General features: G+C 52.8%; 2 protein-coding genes across 2 annotated transcripts; both read left to right on the forward strand.

Annotated features, from left to right (window-relative positions):
• The first annotated feature begins 893 nt into the window (after nucleotides 1-893).
• On the forward strand, nucleotides 894-10,362 carry LOC134056952 (serine/threonine-protein kinase PAK 3-like). The gene is made up of 10 exons (XM_062513913.1): nucleotides 894-969; nucleotides 1,871-1,936; nucleotides 4,449-4,512; nucleotides 5,774-5,822; nucleotides 7,020-7,132; nucleotides 7,659-7,776; nucleotides 8,414-8,513; nucleotides 8,960-9,156; nucleotides 9,747-9,884; nucleotides 10,273-10,362. The coding sequence occupies exons 1-10, from the start codon at nucleotides 894-896 to the stop codon at nucleotides 10,360-10,362; spliced, it is 1,011 nt and encodes a 336-aa protein (XP_062369897.1).
• A 5,055-nt stretch (nucleotides 10,363-15,417) lies between these two features.
• On the forward strand, nucleotides 15,418-24,906 carry LOC134056953 (serine/threonine-protein kinase PAK 3-like). The gene is made up of 11 exons (XM_062513914.1): nucleotides 15,418-15,493; nucleotides 16,401-16,494; nucleotides 17,853-17,932; nucleotides 18,991-19,054; nucleotides 20,318-20,366; nucleotides 21,564-21,676; nucleotides 22,203-22,320; nucleotides 22,958-23,057; nucleotides 23,504-23,700; nucleotides 24,291-24,428; nucleotides 24,817-24,906. Exons 1-11 carry the CDS (start codon nucleotides 15,418-15,420, stop codon nucleotides 24,904-24,906), a joined length of 1,119 nt encoding a protein of 372 aa, XP_062369898.1.

The raw sequence follows: 24,906 nt of genomic DNA on the forward strand, positions 1-24,906 counted from the left end.
CTTTTCCTTCCTTCCTTTCTTTCTTTCTTTCTTTCTTTTCCTTCCTTTCTTCCTTCCTTCCCATCTGCAGCAGGCAGCTCCCTCTGAGGCACACGTTTGCCCAGGGAAGCTCCCTCAGGTGCACCTCAGATGGGCGAGCCTCCTTGGAAATGCCACAGCAGTGCAGCAGGAGGATGATGTGATTTTAGTGGATGTGTTGCTTAGCTTTCCATGTTTTCATCAATGTACCTTTTTAGGCCTGTGTCCCACCTTGTTCTGCAGCAAACAAGTGAGGAAGAAGGGCTCTGAAAGGCCTTCCTGAGGTTTTGTCCCACAGCTGGCACTGAAGGGGGGATTTCCATTGGTGCTGCCTTTTAGAGCCCCACCTGCACCAAGCCTCATGATTTAACACAGGACAATGAGTGGCCAAAGGTGCTGTTCTCTTTTTTGGTTTCTCCTCACATCATCATGGTCCCTTCTCCGTGTTCAGCTTCTCAGCGTGGGCTACAAGGGCTTGCTGTGTTCTTGGTGTTACTCCCAGATGCCTTGAGCAACAGCTTATGGACTAGGTGGCCTTTTTGTGTTGCTTTGTAGCAGAGGAGAACTTTGCAGGTGCCTTTTGGCCTTAGCTGAAGTGAGAAGGTGTGCTTCTCTGCATGACTTCACAAGGCAGCCTAGAGCAGCTGCTATTGTGATGTCAGCGGCCGCATCCCAGCGCTGTCAAGGCAAAGTTGCTGTGCCCAGGCACGGGAGGCCTCAGTGGGCAGAGCAGCTCTTTGGCATGCTCCCTGCAGGTGCAACCTGCTGATCGACGAGGTCTCTGACAGCCAGCTGCACCCTGAGAGCTCTCGCAGGATTTTTGTTTGTCCCCACAAGTGCTGTCTGGAGCTGACTTGAGCAGCATAGCTCCCGCCATGGAGAGAGTGTGTGCTGCAGTTTGCACGGCTTTTACCGTGGCTTATTCTGGCTACTTTTTCACCCACCTGGCACGTAAGTAGGCGCTTCTATTCGGTGCAGCAGATGGAAGGCCAAAGGCTATGAAGAGGCCTTTTGTTGGGTAAAGCTGCTGTCAGCAGCTGCAGCTGACAAGGGGGTGTCTCTAGCCAGTGGGACGTGGGCTGCATTTGTAATGTAGCCTGCTGGGCTTCTTCTCCCCACACGGCATGGCCTGTGGCAGTGGAGTCTGGAATCTCCTGCGTTTGCTGGCTCAAGAATGACAACTTCTAAGAGGGGAAGACAGGGAGAGCTTAGAAGGAGCGCTTGGAAAAACTGCGCTGCTCTCCAGGACTGAGGGGAAGCCTCTTCTTGTCTGCATTCCCCCATCCCAGCACATGTGTGTGGGACTTGACAGTTCCTGTGTGCTGAAAGAGCCCTTCCCTCTGTGAGGAAATCACAGAATCAGCTTGGGAAAGGCCCTTGAAATAGACATTTCAGACAAGTTCCGGTATGCTGCTGGGCACAGGAGGTGTTGCTGTGCAGCGTCACATTAGAACTGCCACCATGGCTAAAGGGCTTGGGCTGAAGCATTTCGGGGCAAAAGTTTTCAGCAAGCTCGTGGCAACTGACGCTTGCATCTCTTCAGAAAACTGAAATACAGGAAGGAGACGAGCTGTAGCTCCTGCTGGGTGGGGCAGGGCAGAAACAATGACTGTTTCAGAACTTGGACTTCATGGGCCTCAGGTTTCTGAGGGTTGAGTGGCCAAAAAGGACAAAAGACAGACACGAGGCAATCCTTTGTGCTGTTGTCTTGCTTGCTGTGTGACACGAGGCTTGCTGCTGGAGGCATGGAGTGAAAGCAATATGCTCTGGCTTTGGGTTGATTTTTGGTGGGTTTTCCCAGAGCGGGCAGTTTTCTCACAGCATGGGGTTCTTTTTCCTTTGTGTGTTGCAGGTCACATCGCCCGTGCCTGGAGAGAATCCAGCCCTTGGGTGAGTGGGAAAGGAGCCTTTGGCGTTGGTAGCATTGGACAGCTGTGGAGCAAGCTGTGAGCTGGGCCTGCTGCAGTCCAGTGCCAGCCTGCTTGGATGAATGAAAGTACAGTGCGGGCTCTCTGCAGCAGCAGCAGCAGCAGCAGCAGCAGCAGCAGCAATGTGTGGAGGATGTGTGTCTGTTTTGCCCAGTTCCATTTCAGAGCTTTTAAGCAGTGGAAAGTGGGGTTGCTCGTTGCTTGAATGCATGATGGAATTTCTCCTGTGCAAGAGAGCGCAGTCTGCTCTGATTGGTCCAATTAGCTGGAGGCTGAGCAACTTAGAATCCAGATGATTCCTCCTTAGTGCATCTGGGTTCTAGAGCTGAATATCAAGAAGGTTGCCTGTCCCTCCCGTTGCTGTCTGTCTGCAGAGCCCAAAAGCAACCTCAGAGCCTCCTGCGGCTGCGCATCTTCCTGAAGAAGAGGCCAAAGGGGAGGAAGATGCCCACCAAGCTGCAGCTGCTGCTACTGTGGGGCCTGAGCATCCAGCATCAGTAAGTGGCAGCTGGGAGTGGCCCTGTGGCTGGAGCAAAGGAGAGCTGGAAGTTTTTGATCAGACAGCACCTCCCCTGCGTAGTTGAAGATGCTGAGTCAGGCTGGAATCTTTCTGGCACTTGCAGAGTGTTTCACCCCTGGGAAAGGGGTGTGGAACTTGGACATTTAGGCATCCGTTCCCCACCACTCTGATAGGGGCTGTGAATTCCTCTTAGCAAGAGACAAGAGGTAGCATTAGGGTGTCTTGGGATGCTGCTGGGGTACAAGTGAGGCCCTTGGTGGCCAGTGGCTGTGCAGGCTCCCTATCTCTGGTGAGGAGAGCCGTGCAAAGATGCACTTGACAGCCTTGCAGGATATGGAGGAGCCACTGTCCCCTGGAGGGACCTGGCCCTGCTCATCAGCAGCTGTGGGGAGCTCAAGGAGCAGCTAAGCTGCAGCAGGGGCCTGTAGCTGAATATCTGTCAGGTTCTGAATGACAGGTTCTTTCCTGTCCCTCCCGCTGCTGTCTGTGCCCAGAGCCCAAGGGCAGCACCAGCCCCTGCTCTTGCTGAACGTGGAGTCAAGGAAGAGGCTGAAGAGGAGGAAGGTGCTAATGAACCTGTCCCTGCTGTCAGCCCACGGCCTGAGCAGCCAACATCAGTAAGCACCTGCTTTGGTCAGCGGTGTCTTTGGGGTCATGTTGTGCATCGGGTAAAAGCAGCCTTTGGAATTTGCGCCTTGTGTGAGAGAAGGGGGCAGCAAAAGCCGAGAGGTGAAGAGCCCAGGATGTGGCCAGCAGCATCTTCCAAGGGGCTTGCATTTGAAATGGGATTGGAGGGGCATCTGTGGCAGGCGTGTTTGTGACCCAAATTTGTTTCTTGTCCCAGAGCTCCACTTCCTCTAGCCTGGCGCCGGCACGAGCTGCAGCTGCCGGCTCTGAAGAAGCCTCCTGTCCCCAAGCTGGAAAGTCAAGCGCGAGCAGCTCGTGCACCTGGAGCACAAGTAGTTCCTCGGGCAGCATGGAGCAGCTGCTTAGAGAGAGGACAGAGGACGAGTGCCTGGCCCTGCTGAGTATGTCCTTTGTGATGCCTGTGTGCTGGAGCAGTGCCCTGTGTGATCGTGTGTCAGCGTGAGCTGTCCCACCTGCAGTTCCTGCTGGGCTGAGTGTCGGCTGCTGCGGCCTCCACACAGGAGCTGTTGTTGTGCTTGGAGGTGCTGAAGGAACAGCGGGCTCTTGCTGCTGCCTCTGAGGGCAGCCTGGCGTGCTTTGGCTTTGCCTGAGCTTGCCTCAGTACAAAAGGCAAAAGAGAGATGGTTTGTGGCTGAGCAGGAGGCCGGGACCTTGTGAATGAGGCGACTTCAGGGAGCTCCTGTGGGGCCCAGCTCCTGTGGGGCACAGCCAAGGTCATCTTCAGATCATAGCCTCTCCTGAAGGCTGAGGAACCTCATTGTTAAGGCCCATGGCAATAGGTTGCAACGTCAGCTGCTGCTGCTGCTCTTGCAAGCCAGAAAGGCATTGTTTAGGTAAAGTGCTGCTTCAAGGCGGAGATCATGCCTCTGCTGGAAGCACTGGGCACTATTCTTCCGCTTCTGGAGCGGGCAGCTGTTGATACAAATTGATTGCAGAAGCCAAGGTGCCTTTGCTGCTTGCAAGGATGCCAGCTTTTGTTGAATGGCGCAGAGTGTTCATGGCCAAGAACAGAAAGGTTTGGGTTTTATAGACCACACTCACTTGTCTTGATCGTGGCCTTCTGATCTCTGTGTCCTTGGACTGTTTCTCCACGTGCTTAGATTTTAGTTTAGGCTTCTAGTTTAGTGCAGACCGTATGTGCTGCAGAGCTGCTTGTCCTGCTGCTGTTGTTTTGGTGGTGCTGCTGGTGGTGCTGGTGCGGCAATGGTGTTGTTGTTTGTCCAGTGAGGGAGTTGAAAGGGCCCAGTGGGCCAGAGAGTGGGGCTGCCTTGGTGATCTGCTGCAGGCTGGCATCTCAGTTTTGAAGTGAGCATCTTTCCTTTGGGTTTTTACAGGGATGCTGGTGAGCGAAGGAGATCCGGAGGCTAAATATACAGAACTGGAAATTATTGGCAAAGGGTGAGTGCAGCCACAGGTGCTTCTTCAAAGGGAGGGGCTGTGTACTTTGCTGCTGTCACCTGTCGCCGGAGTGATGTCAGGCAAGCTGCAAAGCTGTGCAGACGCTGCGCTGAGACGCTGCTATGTCTCAGTTTTGGTCAGCATTGATAGCTGTGGTCTGAAGGCATGGCAAAGACACCTGGATGCTGGAATGGTCCTTTCTGCAGCAAGGAGCAGCACCTGGCACATCTCCTGTCCCTCAAGTGTCTTTCCCCCTCTTGCCGCTTTTCTTGGGACAAATCATTTCTCTGTGTCCCAAAAGGATACAGGATCCGTGGCAATGAAAGGAGGAAAAACTTCATTGCCTCCAAGGTCAAGGTAGCAGCTGCGGGCTGTCAGGGAACAGCTCTCAGGAAGCTTTGTTCCAGCGTTTTGCTGAAAACAAGGTTCAGTGGTCAGGATGACCACCTAGCTAGTCTAGAAGCCAAAAGCAGACACAAAAGCAGCAGCTCTCTTTTGTAGCTGAGGTGGCAAAAGCCAAAGCTTCAGGCCAGTGTCCAATGCCAATGCACTCTAGAGGAAAAGGCATCGAGTGCCTGAGGGGAGAGCCCTCGTGGATCCTGTGGGGTTGCGGCCTTTCCTGCAAAGAAAGCACCAAGCTATTCCCTACTGAAAGCCAGCTCTGCTGACTGTCAGTGGGATTGATTTGCAACATTTCCTCTGGGAGGAGCCAAATGTAGAAGAAGTCCCCTGAAAAGTAGAGTGCTTCCTGTGTCTGCTGCACCCAAGAGAAGCAGCTGCCCATGGATCTGGAGCCAGAAGGCAGCTGTCTGAGGATCTTCTGCTTTGAGCACTTCTCCATTTGTGTGTGCAGCAGTGGAGACCTGTGCCTGCTCTGCCTGTGACTGCAGCTGTGGCTGGAGACTACTTTCCTTGTCAGCTGCAGAAAGGATGTGTGTTGAGAGGTTTTCTTCTGATGTCTGTGACATGGCTTCAGGCTTCTCAGAAGGCCTGTGTGGAGGTGCCTGAGTGTGGCACATCCACTGCAAGGAGAAGTGTGAGCAGGCCCAACGGCCGTGTGTGTGTGTGTGTGTGTGTGTGTCTGGAAAAATCACAGACACGCACGGACACAGAAAGAGAAAGGGGGAAAGGAGCCAGAGCAGAATGTGTCGCGGTGCATTTGCTGTTTGTCCCTGGCCTCTTTTTCCTCCTTGGGCCACAGTGTCTGGCTTCTGCAGGGACTAAAGGACTTCTCCTTTCTCTGCTGCTGTTTTGTTTCTAGGGGTTTCGGCACTGTGTGCACGGCAGTGGAGACTGCCACAGGAGAAGAGGTAAGTGTCAAGCGGTGCTGCAGCTTGTGCAGCTCTCGAGTGCCCTCCCCTGTGCTGTGAGCTGTGCCTGAGCTTTGGGTCGCCACTAGAGCTTTGCTGCAAAGGCAACTGAAGTGCAGAGCAGGGTCTGCCTGCCAAGCCCAGTGGGGACAGACTGTGTCCTTCTGAGCTGCCGCAAGCAATGCAAGGAGGCCAAGGGCTGTCTTTCTGAGGAGGACACGCTAGCTGGTTCTTAGTGGCAAGGCGGTGTCTTAGAGAATGGCGGTGCCCTTTGGGGCTTTGGCTCGCGGTTCCCGACTTCTCCTTTCGCGCTGTCAGCAAATCCATGGGAATTTTGATGGTAGTTCCTTAGGCACGTGCAGTGCTGCCCTTGGGAACTGTGCTTAGAGAGAGAGGTCTGCAAGGAGTCTCTCGAGGGCCTAAGCCCTGCTCAGAGCCTGGTGTGTATCGCTAGAGGATCAAGGCATGAGCTATTTCTTTTTAGAATCAGTCAGGAATTGCAAATGTCACTGGTGTGCTAGAAAGCATTTTAGCAGAACAAATGGAAAATTGCTGAAGTGAGGATGTGCTAGCCTTGTTTTTTTTTGATGTGTCCTTAATGATGTTCTCATCATGACAACAATTTTTCCATAAAATCTGTCGGTTTTTATTTCTCTGGGGGGTGTGGGGTGGGGTGGGGGGGACGGTCAAGATGTTTGTAGGGCGGCATTTTATCTGTCATATCTGTAAGGGTTTGCCCTGTTGTTGTGCAGTGAAGAATGCCGGTGGCCACCGGAGTAATGATCAAGCCCCCTAGAAATGGCCAAGGTTTCCCAGGAGTTTTGCTCCATTTTTCCTAGGCCTAAGTTGTTTCCTGCTTGCAAGTGGTGCGTGAATTCAAAATGGGGATGATAAAGTGAGGCCCTGGGGGAAGAATGTGGGTGCAACGAGGGTGGTTAGAGCTTTGAGCTGGAGAGTTGAGACTGTGTTTCTGCCAGGTTTGCAAGGCAAAGGGTTTCTGGCTGTGTGTCCTGGGAGTGGCGACCAAGGAAGCAGTGTAAAGGGCTCTTGCAAGCTCAGCTTCCGGTTCCTCTGATGTCCAGTCCCAAGGCATTTTGGCACAGCGCAGCTGTATCATCCCTAAATCACAGTGTCCCTGTTGGCCTTGTGTTCCTGTGCCATAGACTTCTTTGATCCATGGTTTGCATGTCGTTTTAGGTGGCCATAAAGAAAATCAGTCTGTTGCAAGTGAAGAGCAACGAACTGTGCGTGAATGAAATCCAGGTCATGCGGGACAATAAGAACGCCAATGTGGTGAACTATGTAGACAGGTGAGTGGTTCTGCTCTTCTGCCGTGAAGGGTCACTGACGTGCTGCAAGCCAGAGGTTCAAGCACTCCTTTGGTTGCTGGCAGAGGGTGGAGCTGTTAATTCCTTCCCCTTTCTGGGCTGATCCACAGCATCTTGGAGGAGTTTGCATGGGGGCTGCATTTATCTTTTGCGGCATATCTAGTTTGAAGTGCGCTTTCAAAGAGCAGGTCTCGGCCCAATTTTACTGCGTCAGCAGCCTCCAAGTTCCTGCCCTCCGTGCCCATTGTCCTGTTGGGTTTGGTGTTTGATTTTTCCCCCAAGGTTCTTGAGTTCTGACAAAGCACTGGAGATGGTATTTCCCATGGCCTGTTGCACAGCTGTGCATACCAAGCAGTCTTTTCTACTGCACAGAGTTCAAGCCCTGTAGAGCCTTGTGAATGCCTATTCCCTTCGTCCTGTCTTCCTCGGAGAGAGACACGGACAAAAGGGTCCATCAGGTCACGCAAGCGCACGCATTCACCTGCAGGTGGTTGTTTCCTCCTTTCAGCTACCTGCTGCACGAGGAACTCTGGCTCGTGATGGAATACATGGACGGAGGGTCTTTGCACGATGTCATTAGGGAGATCCAAATGGCAGAAGGAGAGATAGCAGCTGTCTCCCGCGAGGTAAGGGATTGCGTTGGTGCTTGCCATGGCTTGGGTGGAATGGGTGGGAAGGGGAGGATTGATTTCATCTTCCGAGCTTCCTTTCTGCCTATCTCTTGTGACTGGCAGAGCGGGGGCAAGTGCATCTGGAGGGCCTGCCAAGGTGCGGGCCCTTCTTCTAGTGCGTTTGTTTGCGTTGGCCTCTGCAAACACTTGCCTGCTGCCTGTGTGTGCTGCATTCCTTCCCTGTAAGAGCAGCCGTGCTGCTGGCACAGTATCAACCGAGTGGCAAAGACAAAGAGACACTCACAGGACTCTGCCAGAGCTCAGCCTCCAAGGAGAGCTTTGCACCCAAAGGGGCATTTGCAAAGGCATTTGCTGTCATCTGGCTGGAGAGAGCACAGGCACTGCAGCGGTGCTCCTTCAGTCTGTGTTTGCAGGGCACTGGCCAGAAAAAGCATTGTCCTTTCTCTTTCAAAGCGAATACACCCTCTCTTAGAAAGGCCCTGCTGTCGTCATGTTGCAGCAGCAAGCTCTTGCCCTCCCCTCAGCCTTGCCTGCCATGGCTCGGCGTCCCCCAGCAAGTCAGTCTTGCAGATGTGCCACTGCACTGCATGAGGGACGAAGTCAGATCTCCTGTTTGTTTTTCCTCCCTCAGTGCCTGCAAGGCCTGGATTTCCTTCACTGCAAGCAAGTGATCCACCGAGACATCAAAAGCCACAACATTCTCCTGGGCTTGGATGGATCTGTCAAGCTGGGTGGGTGTTGTTAAGGGCAGGCCTAGCCGTGGTGGGCTGTGGGCTGGGGGTGCATTTGAGTGACTTCCAGTTGCCCAAGAGTGGTGCCTGTGGCAGTGCAGGCTGCCCTGCTGCAAGCGCAGAGCACAGCCACAAGGTGCAGGGCGGTGTGGCTGGGAAGAAGGTGTCAGGATGGGCTTTGGGCTGTGTGTGTCCTCTGGCAAGCAAGGCAGTTTCAGTCTGGAGCTTCAGGGAACTAAAAGCCACTGTGTGAAACGGGGGGCTTTTGCTAAGTGGCCCATCTGCTATTTCCTCAGCTGCAGCTGTTAGGAATGCCAGCATGCCATTCCTGTTTGCATTCCCTTTGGATTCCACACTGCCTTCTTGGGCACTGGGAGAGTGGGGACTTCTTCTCTTTGCTTTCCTACTTCACGCTGGCTTGATCCGAGTGTGTTTTTTCTCCTCAGCTGATTTTGGCCTCGCTGCTCAGCTCACGGCTGAGCAGAGCAAACGCAGATCGGCTGTCGGGACTACTTACTGGATGGCGCCTGAAATTTTCACCAGGAAGCCCTACGGCCCCAAAGTGGACATCTGGTCCTTTGGCATCGTGGGGATGGAGATGGTGGAAGGAGCTCCTCCTTACCTGATGGAAACCTCCCGCATGGTGCGCTGCAACTTCTCTCAGATGCTCCTGTCCCTCTAAGAAAATCTGCCCCCGTTCTTCTGCCTGCCAAGCTTGGTAACACCTGAAGACCATAGCTCCCGGGCTGCATAGTCTCTTGTGCTTCTTGCCCTGTATTATTCCCCTTGCCCTTGAATTAGGAACGGCCCAAAGTACGCTGATGCCATTTGCTTGCTGGCAGCTTTGCCTAAGGGAGCAGTGAGCAGCGCCAAGCTGCATGTTACGGAAGAATCCTTGGGAAGAGTAGAGTTAGACCAAAGTCCCTCTTCCAAATTGGCGGTAGAGCTGGTGTCAGTCCTCGGAGAAGCCGAGTGTGCTTTTGCTGATGGATTTGCTCCTGATTCCCAATCAGCCCATGAAATCAGGGCTGAAGGCAGGAGCCTTTGCACATTGGACTGGCTGCGGTTGCCTCTGGCTTTGGGTTCAGTTGGTTGGGGTGGGAAAGGCATGTCACAGCCTCTGGCGGGGAAGAAAGGGCCACTTGTGAGAGTGCAGCTTGGCCAGCGGGGTGTGGGTGAGCAGTTTTGGGTGGGAAGGAGACAGGTGGAGTGTGGCGTTGCCTTCTTCTCTAGGCTCGACAGCTGATCAGCACCGGGGGCACCCCGAAGCTGCAGAAGCCCAGGCAGCAGTCGGCTTGGTTGCGAGACTTTCTGCACTGCTGCCTGGAGACAGACGAGGACAGGCGCTGGTCTGCCCAGGAACTTCTGCAGGTAAAAGGCAGAGCAGCTACAGGCTGTGCCAGCTACCCACTGCCAGGGGCTCCTCCTCTGCTCAAGTCCAAGGCGTCAGGTGGGCCCCGCTCCTAAGAATCTCCATTCTGGGGGCTTTCCAAAGGAAAAACAAGGAGAATCCCGGCCTGCCATGGCTTGGAAGGAGCCTTGCAATGACAATTAGACTAAATCTCCTTAAGCTGCAGACCTCTGGCTTCATGCATTTGTGGAATTGGAAGCCATGTTTGCCTGTGGCAGGAAAGTCCTGGACAGGGAGACAGAGGTGCACAGACTGCCCTCGTTTCTCTGTGTCTCTGGTAGCCAGAGAAAGGCTGCTTCAGCCTGTGAGGAAAGCAGAAGTTCATTTGTTCTTTTTCTCTTTGGGCAGCATCCGTTTGTAACTTCAGCCAAGCCGACCTCCAGCCTGACGCCTCTGATCATGGCAGCGCAGCAGCTTATGGCTGACAGAAGATTCTAGCCGTGCAAGAGGCCGTTGTTGTTTGTTGTTCTTTTGAGTTTGTAGGTTGGAAGGAGTAGTTTGTAGTTTGTAGTTTGTAGATAGTTTAGGCTGATAGTCAAAATAAATACTGTAAAACCATCACTGTGTTGGAAGCTTCCCTTCCTTCTGTGAATAAGCTGTAAATTTGAGTCTGAATGGTCAGGTGTTTCTAAAGCATGGGAAGATAGAGGGATGGGGTTTGGGAGTCAGTTTGGAAGTGGGCGGAGGTCTTCCTCCAGAACAAACCTCCTTGTGGAGATACAGGCTTTTAGCTGTGAATAGAGGAGCAGAAGAGGGCAAAACAGAGCAGAGCAGGGGTGTCACTGCTGGGCACGCCGCTGTGGCCGTGGTTGTGTGGCAGCTGCTGGGAAAGTTTGGGAGTGTCTGTGCTGCCCTGGGCAGAGAGGAAGGCAGCCAGGCTTCTCCACAGGCTCAGGCGCAGGTGAGTGTCCAGCAGGAACATGCGTTCTCCTACGGGAACTGAGGCCAAGATGAGCGATGAAAAGTTCTGCAGTTTGGATCTGTGTGAGCCAAGGGCTGTGTCAGCTGGGCACCCTGCACTAGGGAAGGAGCTGCCCAGACAGAGCTCCCTGGGGTCATGCTGCACACGAGGCTGGCAGGAGACACAGCCAGGGCAGGGGACCCAAAGTGGCCAAAGAGATATTCCTGACCATCCCACATGCTGCTCAGTATTTCAAGCTGGGTGCCTGCAGGAGGAAGGATGTTTGGAGTGATGGCATTTGTCTTCTCAAGTCACTGTGAGGCTTGAGGGGTCCCTGATGTCCTGGAGATGTGAAACACCTGCCTCCCCTTGTGTGCTGGTTTTACCCTGGCGGGCGGGCCCACTAGCAAGTTTTTCCCCATGAGAACTTCCTCTGTGGATTGATGGGACCAATTGGAGGCTGGTTTAGTTGTTGACAGCCTGAGAAAAGAATTGGAAAAGTCGGTTTGCTCCGTGCATCACATTTGAAGCAGGTAAGCCCCGGGAACGCTCTCTTGCATTTTTGGCCTCTTAAGGTGTGGCATTGGCCTAGCACCGGTCCCTTCTAGTATGGGGCCCGGGCCAGGCACAGGGCCAAGCTCCAGAGGCTGCCGGGCCCCGTCTTTAAGCAGGGGCCCCAGTGGTCAAGAGGAGGAGAGGCCCATTGCTGGGATCCTCGCCTTTTCCCGGTGCGGCCGTGGCTCGGCGGGGCCCTGCCCTGCCCCGACTCGGAGCAGCCCTGGGGTGGCCGAGCCCGCCCGGCCGCCCTCACGGCCTGGGGGGAGGCAGCTGGGCCCCGTTTGGGAGAGCCCCCCACGGCATTGTGTGCTGGGCAAGGCAGAGGGAGAACCCCCGGCCTGCAGCTGGAGCCGGGTGCAGTGAGAGCCGGAAGAAAGCCATGGAGCCAGAGCCTTGGCACCCATTTCTCCTCTGGCTGGACTTTGCAGTTTTCGTCCTGCCCCTCCAGCGTGGCCTGGGCGGCCTGAGCTCCTGACACAGCTGCCGCATGGCCGGGCCCATCTCCTGCAACTTCTGTGGGAGATTTTAAGTTTTTTTCCAATGCTCAGATAAGACTTACCGCCTTTCATCTTCCCGTGGGTGAGAGGAAGAAGAACAGAAAAGATACACCAAAGTCAATGAAGTCAAAGCTAAGTTTCTAAATGGAAGGAGAATGAAGAGACTCCATGAAGGTGGGCTGAAATATCTTTTTTGTAAGTTATAGGGGTGGACTGTGCTTCACAAACATTTTCTTTAAACCATGGAAAAAAAGAGAGACCTGGGGTGGTGGGGGGGTGGAGCAAGGTGTAAAGGGTTTGAAGAATCCTTTGCCCTGAGGAAAAGAGGGGGATCTCTGTTCCTGGGAATAATATATAAACAGAGAGAGAAGTGAGCTAAAGAGAACTTTTGCCTTGGAGTAGCTCATCCTTACAAGTAATACCCCATGACTTTTTACCATGGCCCGCAACTCAGTTGTGAACACACTGTGAAGTGGGAGGAGTTTCCTGACAGCAGATCCCGGGCAGCTGTGAATCCTGAGCAAGTGGAGTCAAAAGAGAACTGGCAATTTCCTCTCTTAGTAAAAGATCCTTATAGCTAAAGAAAAAGAAACTCCTCTCCCTAAAGTGAACTGGAAAAGATAATTTACGGAAGAAATTGACAGAAGTGTCTCTGCATGTTGTTAAGCTGTAACAAAGGGGGAAAGAAGAGCTGGTCTGAAAATCTGCTCTGAATTTATTATTCTTATTCTTTGTGTAGTTAATAAAGTCTTTTTCTTTATTCCCTTTGTAAGTGTTTGGCCTGCTTTACTTTTACTCCTAATTCTAGTTCACCACAAAAGGTAACGATATTAAAATTGGCAAACCTTAAACTATTACATTATTGGTACATTGGCCCGGAAACAAACAAACAAACAAACGAAACCATTACACCTTGGGAAATGGGAAATGAGCTCTTTGCTCATTTGCTTGTGGGAAATGCAAAGCCCAGGGAGCTCTCCGGGCCTTGTGCATCCAGGCTCAGAGGTAGAGATGGATACAATGTTTATTTAACCTGAGACTTTAGGGAAGGCCTTTAGAATTACAAGCTAAAAAGTGAAGCAGACAGGAAAGAGGAATACAGGTTTGCACTTGAAATGGAAATATGTTTTAAGCAAAGGGAAAGATGTGTTATGCAAGCCAGGCAATACGTTAAGTAAGGTTGCAAAAGGTTTTCAAACGTAGCAATAGAACTTGTTCTAAAGTTAGTGAAAAGATGAAGATGCAGCAATGTGAATTTAGAAATGCTGTATGATTGGTTGAAAAATGATGCATTCTGGCAAGGCTGCAGAAAGTAAGGAATTAATGATTGCTATGAAAAGATGTTCACAAGTTTTGCAGAAGTATGTGACTAGTGAAAAAACGAACATAAGGCATCGGAATGAAGAAGGGAAAGGCTTCTGATACTATGGCACTGGATGTAAAACCTTTAATGCCTCACCTTTCTATGAGATGGATGCCATAAGGCTAGAAAGCACTTTTTATCCAGTCTCTCAGTTGCCCCATTTCTCCTAACATTATTTTTCCGATACGGTGGGAACACGAGTTCTGCTACGGGAACTGAGGCCAAGATGAGGGATGAAAAGTTCTGCAGTTTGGATCTGTGTGAGCCAAGGGCTGTGTCAGCTGGGCACCCCGCACTAGGGAAGGAGCTGCCCAGACAGAGCTCCCTGGGGTCATGCTGCACACGAGGCTGGCAGGAGACACAGCCAGGGCAGGGGACCCAAAGTGGCCAAAGAGATATTCCTGACCATCCCACATGCTGCTCAGTATTTCAAGCTGGGTACCAGCAGGAGGAAGGATGTTTGGAGTGATGGCATTTGTCTTCTCAAGTCACTGTGAGGCTTGAGGGGTCCCTGATGTCCTGGAGATGTGAAACACCTGCCTCCACTTGGGAAATGGGGAATGAGTTCAAAGGGGTTTCTTGGCCTATGCATGAGGCTTCTGCATTCCCTATGCAGCTCAATTGTTTTCTGCACCTGGCAATTTTCCAGCTTCTACCCTTCCAATTCTCTGCACAGGCCAGCCTGCTGGTGACCGGGCATCGAGTGAGAATGGCTGTGTGTGGCACTTGCTTGCTGCCTGGGCTTATACCACAACATGGCAAATACAGCAAAAGAGGTTGGAATGCAAGAGGAGGAGGGAGAAGGAAGCATCCACGTTTTGGAATGGCGGTGGTTTTTCTGTTTTCCTCAGCCTGCCTTCCCGTAGCTGCTCCAGCACGTGATCTATTTGGTCTCTGCCTCAAAACTTCAGTTTTTCTGGGACCAGCCCACTTGGGCACACTGCTTTACTCCTTCCAGCACTTTGGGACTCGGCCCACAGCGATGATGCTGGTACCTTCTATTCTCTTTCTTTCTTTCTTTCTTTCCTTTTCTTTCTTTCTCTCTTTCTTTCTTTCTCTCTTTCGTTCTTTTCTTTCTTTCTTTCTTTCTTTCTTTCTTTCTTTCTTTCTTTCTTTCTTTCTTTCTTTCTCTCTCTCTCTCTTTCTTTCTCTCTTTTCTTTTCTTTTCTTTTCTTTCTTTCTTTCTTTCTTTCTTTCTTTCTTTCTTTCTTTCTTTCTTTCTTTCTTTCTTTCTTTCTTTCTTTCTTTCTTTCTTTCTTTCTTTCTCTCTTTCTTTCTTTTCTCTCTTTTCCTTCCTTCCTTCCTTTCTTTCTTTCTTTTCCTTCCTTTCTTCCTTCCTTCCCATCTGCAGCAGGCAGCTCCCTCTGAGGCACACGTTTGCCCAGGGAAGCTCCCTCAGGTGCACCTCAGATGGCCGAGTCTCCTTGGAAATGCCACAGCAGTGCAGCAGGAGGATGATGTGATTTTAGTGGATGTGTTGCTTAGCTTTCCATGTTTTCATCAATGTACCTTTTTAGGCCTGTGTCCCACCTTGTTCTGCAGCAAACAAGTGAGGAAGAAGGGCTCTGAAAGGCCTTCCTGAGGTTTTGTCCCACAGCTGGCATTGAAGGGGGGATTTCCATTGATGCTGCCTTTTAGAGCCCCACCTGCATCAAGCCTCATGATTTAACACAGGACAATGAGTGGCCAAAGGTGCTGTTCTCTTTTTTGGTTTCTCCTCACATCATCATGGTCCCTCCTCCGTGTTCAGCTTCTCAGCGTGGGCTACAAGGGCTTCCTGTGTTCTTGGTGTTACTCCCAGATGCCTTGAGCAGCAGCTTAGGAACTAGGCGGCCTTTTTGTGTTGCTTTGTAGCAGAGGAGAACTTTGCAGGTGCCTTTTGGCCTTAGCTGAAGTGAGAAGGAGTGCTTCTCTGCATGACTTCACAAGGCAGCCTAGAGCAGCTGCTATTGTGATGTCAGCGGCCGCATCCCAGCGCTGTCAAGGCAAAGTTGCTGTGCCCAGGCACGGGAGGCCTCAGTGGGCAGAGCAGCTCTTTGGCATGCTCCCTGCAGGTGCAACCTGCTGATCGACGAGGTCTCTGACAGCCAGCTGCACCCTGAGAGCTCTCGCAGGATTTTTGTTTGTCCCCACAAGTGCTGTCTGGTGCTGACTTGAGCAGCATAGCTCCCGCCATGGAGAGAGTGTGTGCTGCAGTTTGCACGGCTTTTACCGTGGCTTATTCTGGCTACTTTTTCACCCACCTGGCACGTAAGTAGGCGCTTCTATTCGGTGCAGCAGATGGAAGGCCAAAGGCCATGAAGAGGCCTTTTGTTGGGTAAAGCTGCTGTCTGTCAGCAGCTGCAGCTGACAAGGGGGTGTCTCTAGCCAGCGGGGCGTGGGCTGCATTTGTAATGTAGCCTGCTGGGCTTCTTCTCCCCACACGGCATGGCCTGTGGCGGTGGAGTCTGGAATCTCCTGCGTTTGCTGGCTCAAGAATGACAACTTCTAAGAGAGGAAGACAGGGAGAGCTTAGAAGGAGCGCTTGGAAAAACTGCGCTGCTCTCCAGGACTGAGGAGAAGCCTCTTCTTGTCTGCATTCCCCCATCCCAGCACATGTGTGTGGGACTTGACAGTTCCTGTGTGCTGAAAGAGCCCTTCCCTCTGTGAGGAAATCACAGAATCAGCTTGGGAAAGGCCCTTGAAATAGACATTTCAGACAAGTTCCGGTATGCTGCTGGGCACAGGAGGTGTTGCTGTGCGGCGTCACATTAGAACTGCCACCATGGCTAAAGGGCTTGGGCTGAAGCGTTTTCTGGGCAAAAGTTTTCAGCAAGCTCGTGGCAACTGACGCTTGCATCTCTTCAGAAAACTGAAATACAGGAAGGAGACGAGCTGTAGCTCCTGCTGGGTGGGGCAGGGCAGAAACAATGACTGTTTCAGAACTTGGACTTCATGGGCCTCAGGTTTCTGGGGCTTGAGTGGCCAAAGAGGACAAAAGACAGACACGAGGCAATCCTTTGTGCTGTTGTCTTGCTTGCTGTGTGACACGAGGCTTGCTGCTGGAGGCATGGAGTGAAAGCAGTATGCTCTGGCTTTGGGTTGACTTTTTGGTGGGTTTTCCCAGAGCGGGCAGTTTTCTCACAGCATGGGGTTCTTTTTCCTTTGTGTGTTGCAGGTCACATCGCCCGTGCCTGGAGAGAATCCAGCCCTTGGGTGAGTGGGAAAGGAGCCTTTGGCGTTGGTAGCATTGGACAGCTGTGGAGCAAGCTGTGAGCTGGGCCTGCTGCAGTCCAGTGCCAGCCTGCTTGGATGAATGAAAGTACAGTGCGGGCTCTCTGCAGCAGCAGCAGCAGCAGCAGCAGCAGCAGCAGCAGCAGCAGCAGCAATGTGTGGAGGATGTGTGTCTGTTTTGCCCAGTTCCATTTCAGAGCTTTTAAGCAGTGGAAAGTGGGGTTGCTCGTTGCTTGAATGCATGATGGAATTTCTCCTGTGCAAGAGAGCGCAGTCTGCTCTGATTGGTGCAATTAGCTGGGGGCTGAGCAACTTAGAATCCAGGTGATTCCTCCTTAGTGCATCTGGGTTCTAGAGCTGAATATCAAGAAGGTTGCCTGTCCCTCCCGTTGCTGTCTGTCTGCAGAGCCCAAAAGCAACCTCAGAGCCTCCTGCGGCTGCGCATCTTCCTGAAGAAGAGGCCAAAGGGGAGGAAGATGCCCACCAAGCTGCAGCTGCTGCTACTGTGGGGCCTGAGCATCCAGCATCAGTAAGTGGCAGCTGGGAGTGGCCCTGTGGCTGGAGCAAAGGAGAGCTGGAAGTTTTTGATCAGACAGCACCTCCCCTGCGTAGTTGAAGATGCTGAGTCAGGCTGGAATCTTTCTGGCACTTGCAGAGTGTTTCACCCCTGGGAAAGGGGTGTGGAACTTGGACATTTAGGCATCCGTTCCCCACCACTCTGATAGGGGCTGTGAATTCCTCTTAGCAAGAGACAAGAGGTAGCATTAGGGTGTCTTGGGATGCTGCTGGGGTACAAGTGAGGCCCTTGGTGGCCAGTGGCTGTGCAGGCTCCCTATCTCTGGTGAGGAGAGCCGTGCAAAGATGCACTTGACAGCCTTGCAGGATATGGAGGAGCCACTGTCCCCTGGAGGGACCTGGCCCTGCTCATCAGCAGCTGTGGGGAGCTCAAGGAGCAGCTAAGCTGCAGCAGGGGCCTGTAGCTGAATATCTGTCAGGTTCTGAATGACAGGTTCTTTCCTGTCTCTCCCGCTGCTGTCTGTGCCCAGAGCCCAAGGGCAGCACCAGCCCCTGCTCTTGCTGAACTTGGAGTCAAGGAAGAGGCTGAAGAGGAGGAAGGTGCTAATGAACCTGTCCCTGCTGTCAGCCCACGGCCTGAGCAGCCAACATCAGTAAGCGCCTGCTTTGGTCAGCGGTGTCTTTGGGGTCATGTTGTGCATGGGGTAAAAGCAGCCTTTGGAATTTGCGCCTTGTGTGAGAGAAGGGGGCAGCAAAAGCCGAGAGGTGAAGAGCCCAGGATGTGGCCAGCAGCATCTTCCAAGGGGCTTGCATTTGAAATGGGATTGGAGGGGCATCTGTGGCAGGCGTGTTTGTGACCCAAATTTGTTTCTTGTCCCAGAGCTCCACTTCCTCTGGCCTGGCGCCGGCACGAGCTGCAGCTGCCGGCTCTGAAGAAGCCTCCTGTCCCCAAGCTGGAAAGTCAAGCGCGAGCAGCTCGTGCACCTGGAGCACAAGTAGTTCCTCGGGCAGCATGGAGCAGCTGCTTAGAGAGAGGACAGAGGACGAGTGCCTGGCCCTGCTGAGTATGTCCTTTGTGATGCCTGTGTGCTGGAGCAGTGCCCTGTGTGATCGTGTGTCAGCGTGAGCTGTCCCACCTGCAGTTCCTGCTGGGCTGAGTGTCGGCTGCTGCGGCCTCCACACAGGAGCTGTTGTTGTGCTTGGAGGTGCTGAAGGAACAGCGGGCTCTTGCTGCTGCCTCTGAGGGCAGCCTGGCGTGCTTTGGCTTTGCCTGAGCTTGCCTCAGTACAAAAGGCAAAAGAGAGATGGTTTGTGGCTGAGCAGGAGGCCGGGACCTTGTGAATGAGGCGACTTCAGGGAGCTCCTGTGGGGCCCAGCTCCTGTGGGGCACAGCCAAGGTCATCTTCAGATCATAGCCTCTCCTGAAGGCTGAGGAACCTCATTGTTAAGGCCCATGGCAATAGGTTGCAACGTCAGCTGCTGCTGCTGCTCTTGCAAGCCAGAAAGGCATTGTTTAGGTAAAGTGCTGCTTCAAGGCGGAGATCATGCCTCTGCTGGAAGCACTGCGCACTATTCTTCCGCTTCTGGAGCGGGCAGCTGTTGATACAAATTGATTGCAGAAGCCAAGGTGCCTTTGCTGCTTGCAAGGATGCCAGCTTTTGTTGAATGGCGCAGAGTGTTCATGGCCAAGAACAGAAAGGTTTGGGTTTTATAGACCACACTCACTTGTCTTGGTCGTGGCCTTCTGATCTCTGTGTCCTTGGACTGTTTCTCCACGTGCTTAGATTTTAGTTTAGGCTTCTAGTTTAGTGCAGACCGTATGTGCTGCAGAGCTGCTTGTCCTGCTGCTGTTGTTTTGGTGGTGCTGCTGGTGGTGCTGGTGCGGCAATGGTGTTGTTGTTTGTCCAGTGAGGGAGTTGAAAGGGCCCAGTGTGCCAGAGAGTGGGGCTGCCTTGGTGATCTGCTGCAGGCTGGCATCTCAGTTTTGAAGTGAGCATCTTTCCTTTGGGTTTTTACAGGGACGCTGGTGAGCGAAGGAGATCCGGAGGCTAAATATACAGAACTGGAAATTATTGGCAAAGGGTGAGTGCAGCCACAGGTGCTTCTTCAAAGGGAGGGGCTGTGTACTTTGCTGCTGTCACCTGTCGCCGGAGTGATGTCAGGCAAGCTGCAAAGCTGTGCAGACGCTGCGCTGAGACGCTGCTATGTCTCAGTTTTGGTCAGCATTGATAGCTGTCGTCTGAAGGCATGGCAAAGACACCTGGATGCTGGAATGGTCCTTTCTGCAGCAAGGAGCAGCACCTGGCACATCTCCTGTCCCTCAAGTGTCTTTCCCCCTCTTGCCGCTTTTCTTGGGACAAATCATTTCTCTGTGTCCCAAAAGGATACAGGATCCGTGGCAATGAAAGGAGGAAAAGCTTCATTGCCTCCAAGGTCAAGGTAGCAGCTGCGGGCTGTCAGGGAACAGCTCTCAGGAAGCTTTGTTCCAGCGTTTTGCTGAAAACAAGGTTCAGTGGTCAGGATGACCACCTAGCTAGTCTAGAAGCCAAAAGCAGACACAAAAGAAGCAGCTCTCTTTTGTAGCTGAGGTGGCAAAAGCCAAAGCTTCAGGCCCGTGTCCAATGCCAATGCACTCTAGAGGAAAAGGCATCGAGTGCCTGAGGGGAGAGCCCTCGTGGATCCCGTGGGGTTGCGGCCTTTCCTGCAAAGAAAGCACCAAGCTATTCCCTACTGAAAGCCAGCTCTGCGGACTGTCAGTGGGATTGATTTGCAACATTTCCTCTGGGAGGAGCCAAATGTAGAAGAAGTCCCCTGAAAAGTAGAGTGCTTCCTGTGTCTGCTGCACCCAAGAGAAGCAGCTGCCCATGGCTCTGGAGCCAGAAGGCAGCTGTCTGAGGATCTTCTGCTTTGAGCACTTCTCCATTTGTGTGTGCAGCAGTGGAGACCTGTGCCTGCTCTGCCTGTGGCTGCAGCTGTGGCTGGAGACTACTTTCCTTGTCAGCTGCAGAAAGGATGTGTGTTGAGAGGTTTTCTTCTGATGTCTGTGACATGGCTTCAGGCTTCTCAGAAGGCCTGTGTGGAGGTGCCTGAGTGTGGCACATCCACTGCAAGGAGAAGTGTGAGCAGGCCCAACGGCCATGTGTGTGTGTGTGTGTGTGTGTGTGTCTGGAAAAATCACAGACACGCACGGACACAGAAAGAGAAAGGGGGAAAGGAGCCAGAGCAGAATGTGTCGCGGTGCATTTGCTGTTTGTCCCTGGCCTCTTTTTCCTCCTTGGGCCACAGTGTCTGGCTTCTGCAGGGACTAAAGGACTTCTCCTTTCTCTGCTGCTGTTTTGTTTCTAGGGGTTTCGGCACTGTGTGCACGGCAGTGGAGACTGCCACAGGAGAAGAGGTAAGTGTCAAGCGGTGCTGCAGCTTGTGCAGCTCTCGAGTGCCCTCCCCTGTGCTGTGAGCTGTGCCTGAGCTTTGGGTCGCCAGTAGAGCTTTGCTGCAAAGGCAACTGAAGTGCAGAGCAGGGTCTGCCTGCCAAGCCCAGTGGGGACAGACTGTGTCCTTCTGAGCTGCCGCAAGCAATGCAAGGAGGCCAAGGGCTGTCTTTCTGAGGAGGACACGCTAGCTGGTTCTTAGTGGCAAGGCGGTGTCTTAGAGAATGGCGGTGCCCTTTGGGGCTTTGGCTCGCGGTTCCCGAGTTCTCCTTTCGTGCGGTCAGCAAATCCATGGGAATTTTGATGGTAGTTCCTTAGGCACGTGCAGTACTGCCCTTGGGAACTGTGCTTAGAGAGAGAGGTCTGCAAGGAGTCTCTCGAGGGCCTAAGCCCTGCTCAGAGCCTGGTGTGTATCGCTAGAGGATCAAGGCATGAGCTATTTCTTTTTAGAATCAGTCAGGAATTGCAAATGTCACTGGTGTGCTAAAAAGCATTTTAGCAGAACAAATGGAAAATTGCTGAAGTGAGGATGTGCTAGCCTTGTTTTTTTTTGATGTGTCCTTAATGATGTTCTCATCATGACAACAATTTTTCCATAAAATCTGTCGGTTTTTATTTCTCTGGGGGGTGTGGGGTGGGCTGGGGGGGACGGTCAGGATGTTTGTAGGGCGGCATTTTATCTGTCATATCTGTAAGGGTTTGCCCTGTTGTTGTGCAGTGAAGAATGCCGGTGGCCACCGGAGTAATGATCAAGCCCCCTAGAAATGGCCAAGGTTTTCCAGGAGTTTTGCTCCATTTTTCCTAGGCCTAAGTTGTTTCCTGCTTGCAAGTGGTGCGTGAATTCAAAATGGGGATGATAAAGTGAGGCCCTGGGGGAAGAATGTGGGTGCAGCGAGGGTGGTTAGAGCTTTGAGCTGGAGAGTTGAGACTGTGTTTCTGCCAGGTTTGCAAGGCAAAGGGTTTCTGGCTGTGTGTCCTGGAAGTGGCGACCAAGGAAGCAGTGTAAAGGGCTCTTGCAAGCTCAGCTTCCGGTTCCTCTGATGTCCAGTCCCAAGGCATTTTGGCACAGCGCAGCTGTATCATCCCAAAATCACAGTGTCCCTGTTGGCCTTGTGTTCCTGTGCCATCGACTTCTTTGATCCATGGTTTGCATGTCGTTTTAGGTGGCCATAAAGAAAATCAGTCTGTTGCAAGTGAAGAGCAACGAACTGTGCGTGAATGAAATCCAGGTCATGCGGGACAATAAGAACGCCAATGTGGTGAACTATGTAGACAGGTGAGTGGTTCTGCTCTTCTGCCGTGAAGGGTCACTGACGTGCTGCAAGCCAGAGGTTCAAGCACTCCTTTGGTTGCTGGCAGAGGGTGGAGCTGTTAATTCCTTCCCCTTTCTGGGCTGATCCACAGCATCTTGGAGGAGTTTGCATGGGGGCTGCATTTATCTTTTGCGGCATATCTAGTTTGAAGTGCGCTTTCAAAGAGCAGGTCTCGGCCCAATTTTACTGCGTCAGCAGCCTCCAAGTTCCTGCCCTCCGTGCCCATTGTCCTGTTGGGTTTGGTGTTTGATTTTTCCCCCAAGGTTCTTGAGTTCTGACAAAGCACTGGAGATGGTATTTCCCATGGCCTGTTGCACAGCTGTGCATACCAAGGAGTCTTTTCTACTGCACAGAGTTCAAGCCCTGTAGAGCCTTGTGAATGCCTATTCCCTTCGTCCTGTCTTCCTCGGAGAGAGACACGGACAAAAGGGTCCATCAGGTCACGCAAGCGCACGCGTTCACCTGCAGGTGGTTGTTTCCTCCTTTCAGCTACCTGCTGCACGAGGAACTCTGGCTCGTGATGGAATACATGGACGGAGGGTCTTTGCACGATGTCATTAGGGAGATCCAAATGGCAGAAGGAGAGATAGCAGCTGTCTCCCGCGAGGTATGGGATTGCGTTGGTGCTTGCCATGGCTTGGGTGGAATGGGTGGGAAGGGGAGGATTGATTTCATCTTCCGAGCTTCCTTTCTGCCTATCTCTTGTGACTGGCAGAGCGGGGGCAAGTGCATCTGGAGGGCCTGCCAAGGTGCGGGCCCTTCTTCTAGTGCGTTTGTTTGCGTTGGCCTCTGCAAACACTTGCCTGCTGGCTGTGTGTGCTGCATTCCTTCCCTGTAAGAGCAGCCGTGCTGCTGGCACAGTGTCAACCGAGTGGCAAAGACAAAGAGACACTCACAGGACTCTGCCAGAGCTCAGCCTCCAAGGAGAGCTTTGCACCCAAAGGGGCATTTGCAAAGGCATTTGCTGTCATCTGGCTGGAGAGAGCACAGGCACTGCAGCGGTGCTCCTTCAGTCTGTGTTTGCAGGGCACTGGCCAGAAAAAGCATTGCCCTTTCTCTTTCAAAGCGAATACACCCTCTCTTAGAAAGGCACTGCTGTCGTCATGTTGAAGCAGCAAGCTCTTGTCCTCCCCTCAGCCTTGCCTGCCATGGCTCGGCGTCCCCCAGCAAGTCAGTCTTGCAGATGTGCCACTGCACTGCATGAGGGACGAAGTCAGATCTCCTGTTTGTTTTTCCTCCCTCAGTGCCTGCAAGGCCTGGATTTCCTTCACTGCAAGCAAGTGGTCCACCGAGACATCAAAAGCCACAACATTCTCCTGGGCTTGGATGGATCTGTCAAGCTGGGTGGGTGTTGTTAAGGGCAGGCCCAGCCGTGGTGGGCTGTGGGCTGGGGGTGCATTTGAGTGACTTCCAGTTGCCCAAGAGTGGTGCCTGTGGCAGTGCAGGCTGCCCTGCTGCAAGCGCAGAGCACAGCCACAAGGTGCAGGGCGGTGTGGCTGGGAAGAAGGTGTCAGGAGGGGCTTTGGGCTGTGTGTGCCCTCACGCAAGCAAGGCAGTTTCAGTCTGGAGCTTCAGGGAACTAAAAGCCACTGTGTGAAACGGGGGGCTTTTGCTAAGTGGCCCATCTGCTATTTCCTCAGCTGCAGCTGTTAGGAATGCCAGCATGCCATTCCCGTTTGCATTCCCTTTGGATTCCACACTGCCTTCTTGGGCACTGGGAGAGTGGGGACTTCTTCTCTTTGCTTTCCTACTTCACGCTGGCTTGATCCGAGTGTGTTTTTTCTCCTCAGCTGATTTTGGCCTCGCTGCTCAGCTCACGGCTGAGCAGAGCAAACGCAGATCGGCTGTCGGGACTACTTACTGGATGGCGCCTGAAATTTTCACCAGGAAGCCCTACGGCCCCAAAGTGGACATCTGGTCCTTTGGCATCGTGGGGATGGAGATGGTGGAAGGAGCTCCTCCTTACCTGATGGAAACCTCCCGCACGGTGCGCTGCAACTTCTCTCAGATGCTCCTGTCCCTCTAAGAAAATCTGCCCCCGTTCTTCTGCCTGCCAAGCTTGGTAACACCTGAAGACCATAGCTCCCGGGCTGCATAGTCTCTTGTGCTTCTTGCCCTGTATTATTCCCCTTGCCCTTGAATTAGGAACGGCCCAAAGTACGCTGATGCCATTTGCTTGCTGGCAGCTTTGCCTAAGGGAGCAGTGAGCAGCGCCAAGCTGCATGTTACGGAAGAATCCTTGGGAAGAGTAGAGTTAGACCAAAGTCCCTCTTCCAAATTGGCGGTAGAGCTGGTGTCAGTCCTCGGAGAAGCCGAGTGTGCTTTTGCTGATGGATTTGCTCCTGATTCCCAATCAGCCCACAAAATCAGGGCTGAAGGCAGGAGCTTTTGCACATTGGACTGGCTGTGGTTGCCTCTGGCTTTGGGTTCAGTTGGTTGGGGTGGGAAAGGCATGTCGCAGCCTCTGGCGGGGAGGAAAGGGCCACTTGTGAGAGTGCAGCTTGGCCAGCGGGGTGTGGGTGAGCAGTTTTGGGTGCGAAGGAGACAGGTGGAGTGTGGCGTTGCCTTCTTCTCTAGGCTCGACAGCTGATCAGCACCGGGGGCACCCCGAAGCTGCAGAAGCCCAGGCAGCAGTCGGCTTGGTTGCGAGACTTTCTGCACTGCTGCCTGGAGACAGACGAGGACAGGCGCTGGTCTGCCCAGGAACTTCTGCAGGTAAAAGGCAGAGCAGCTACAGGCTGTGCCAGCTACCCACTGCCAGGGGCTCCTCCTCTGCTCAAGTCCAAGGCATCAGGTGGGCCCCGCTCCTAAGAATCTCCATTCTGGGGGCTTTCCAAAGGAAAAACAAGGAGAATCCCAGCCTGCCATGGCTTGGAAGGAGCCTTGCAATGACAATTAGACTAAATCTCCTTAAGCTGCAGACCTCTGGCTTCATGCATTTGTGGAATTGGAAGCCATGTTTGCCTGTGGCAGGAAAGTCCTGGACAGGGAGACAGAGGTGCACAGACTGCCCTCGTTTCTCTGTGTCTCTGGTAGCCAGAGAAAGGCTGCTTCAGCCTGTGAGGAAAGCAGAAGTTCATTTGTTCTTTTTCTCTTTGGGCAGCATCCGTTTGTAACTTCAGCCAAGCCGACCTCCAGCCTGACGCCTCTGATCATGGCAGCGCAGCAGCTTATGGCTGACAGAAGATTCTAG

The sequence above is a fragment of the Cinclus cinclus genome, chromosome Z, assembly GCF_963662255.1.
Source record: "Cinclus cinclus chromosome Z, bCinCin1.1, whole genome shotgun sequence".
Classification (NCBI taxonomy): Eukaryota; Metazoa; Chordata; class Aves; order Passeriformes; family Cinclidae; genus Cinclus; species Cinclus cinclus.

What these genes read in the sequence shown, in the direction of transcription:
- LOC134056952 (XM_062513913.1), top strand. Translation starts at nt 894, where the DNA reads ATGGAGAGAGTGTGTGCTGCAGTTTGCACGGCTTTTACCGTGGCTTAT. An exon ending in GTGGTGAACTATGTAGACAG is followed by an intron (nt 7,133 to 7,658) that starts GTGAGTGGTTCT and finishes TCCTCCTTTCAG; the next exon opens with CTACCTGCTGCACGAGGAAC. An exon ending in TGATGGAAACCTCCCGCATG is followed by an intron (nt 9,157 to 9,746) that starts GTGCGCTGCAAC and finishes CTTCTTCTCTAG; the next exon opens with GCTCGACAGCTGATCAGCAC.
- LOC134056953 (XM_062513914.1), top strand. Translation starts at nt 15,418, where the DNA reads ATGGAGAGAGTGTGTGCTGCAGTTTGCACGGCTTTTACCGTGGCTTAT. An exon ending in TCCTGTCCCCAAGCTGGAAA is followed by an intron (nt 17,933 to 18,990) that starts GTCAAGCGCGAG and finishes GGGTTTTTACAG; the next exon opens with GGACGCTGGTGAGCGAAGGA. An exon ending in TAGCAGCTGTCTCCCGCGAG is followed by an intron (nt 22,321 to 22,957) that starts GTATGGGATTGC and finishes TTCCTCCCTCAG; the next exon opens with TGCCTGCAAGGCCTGGATTT.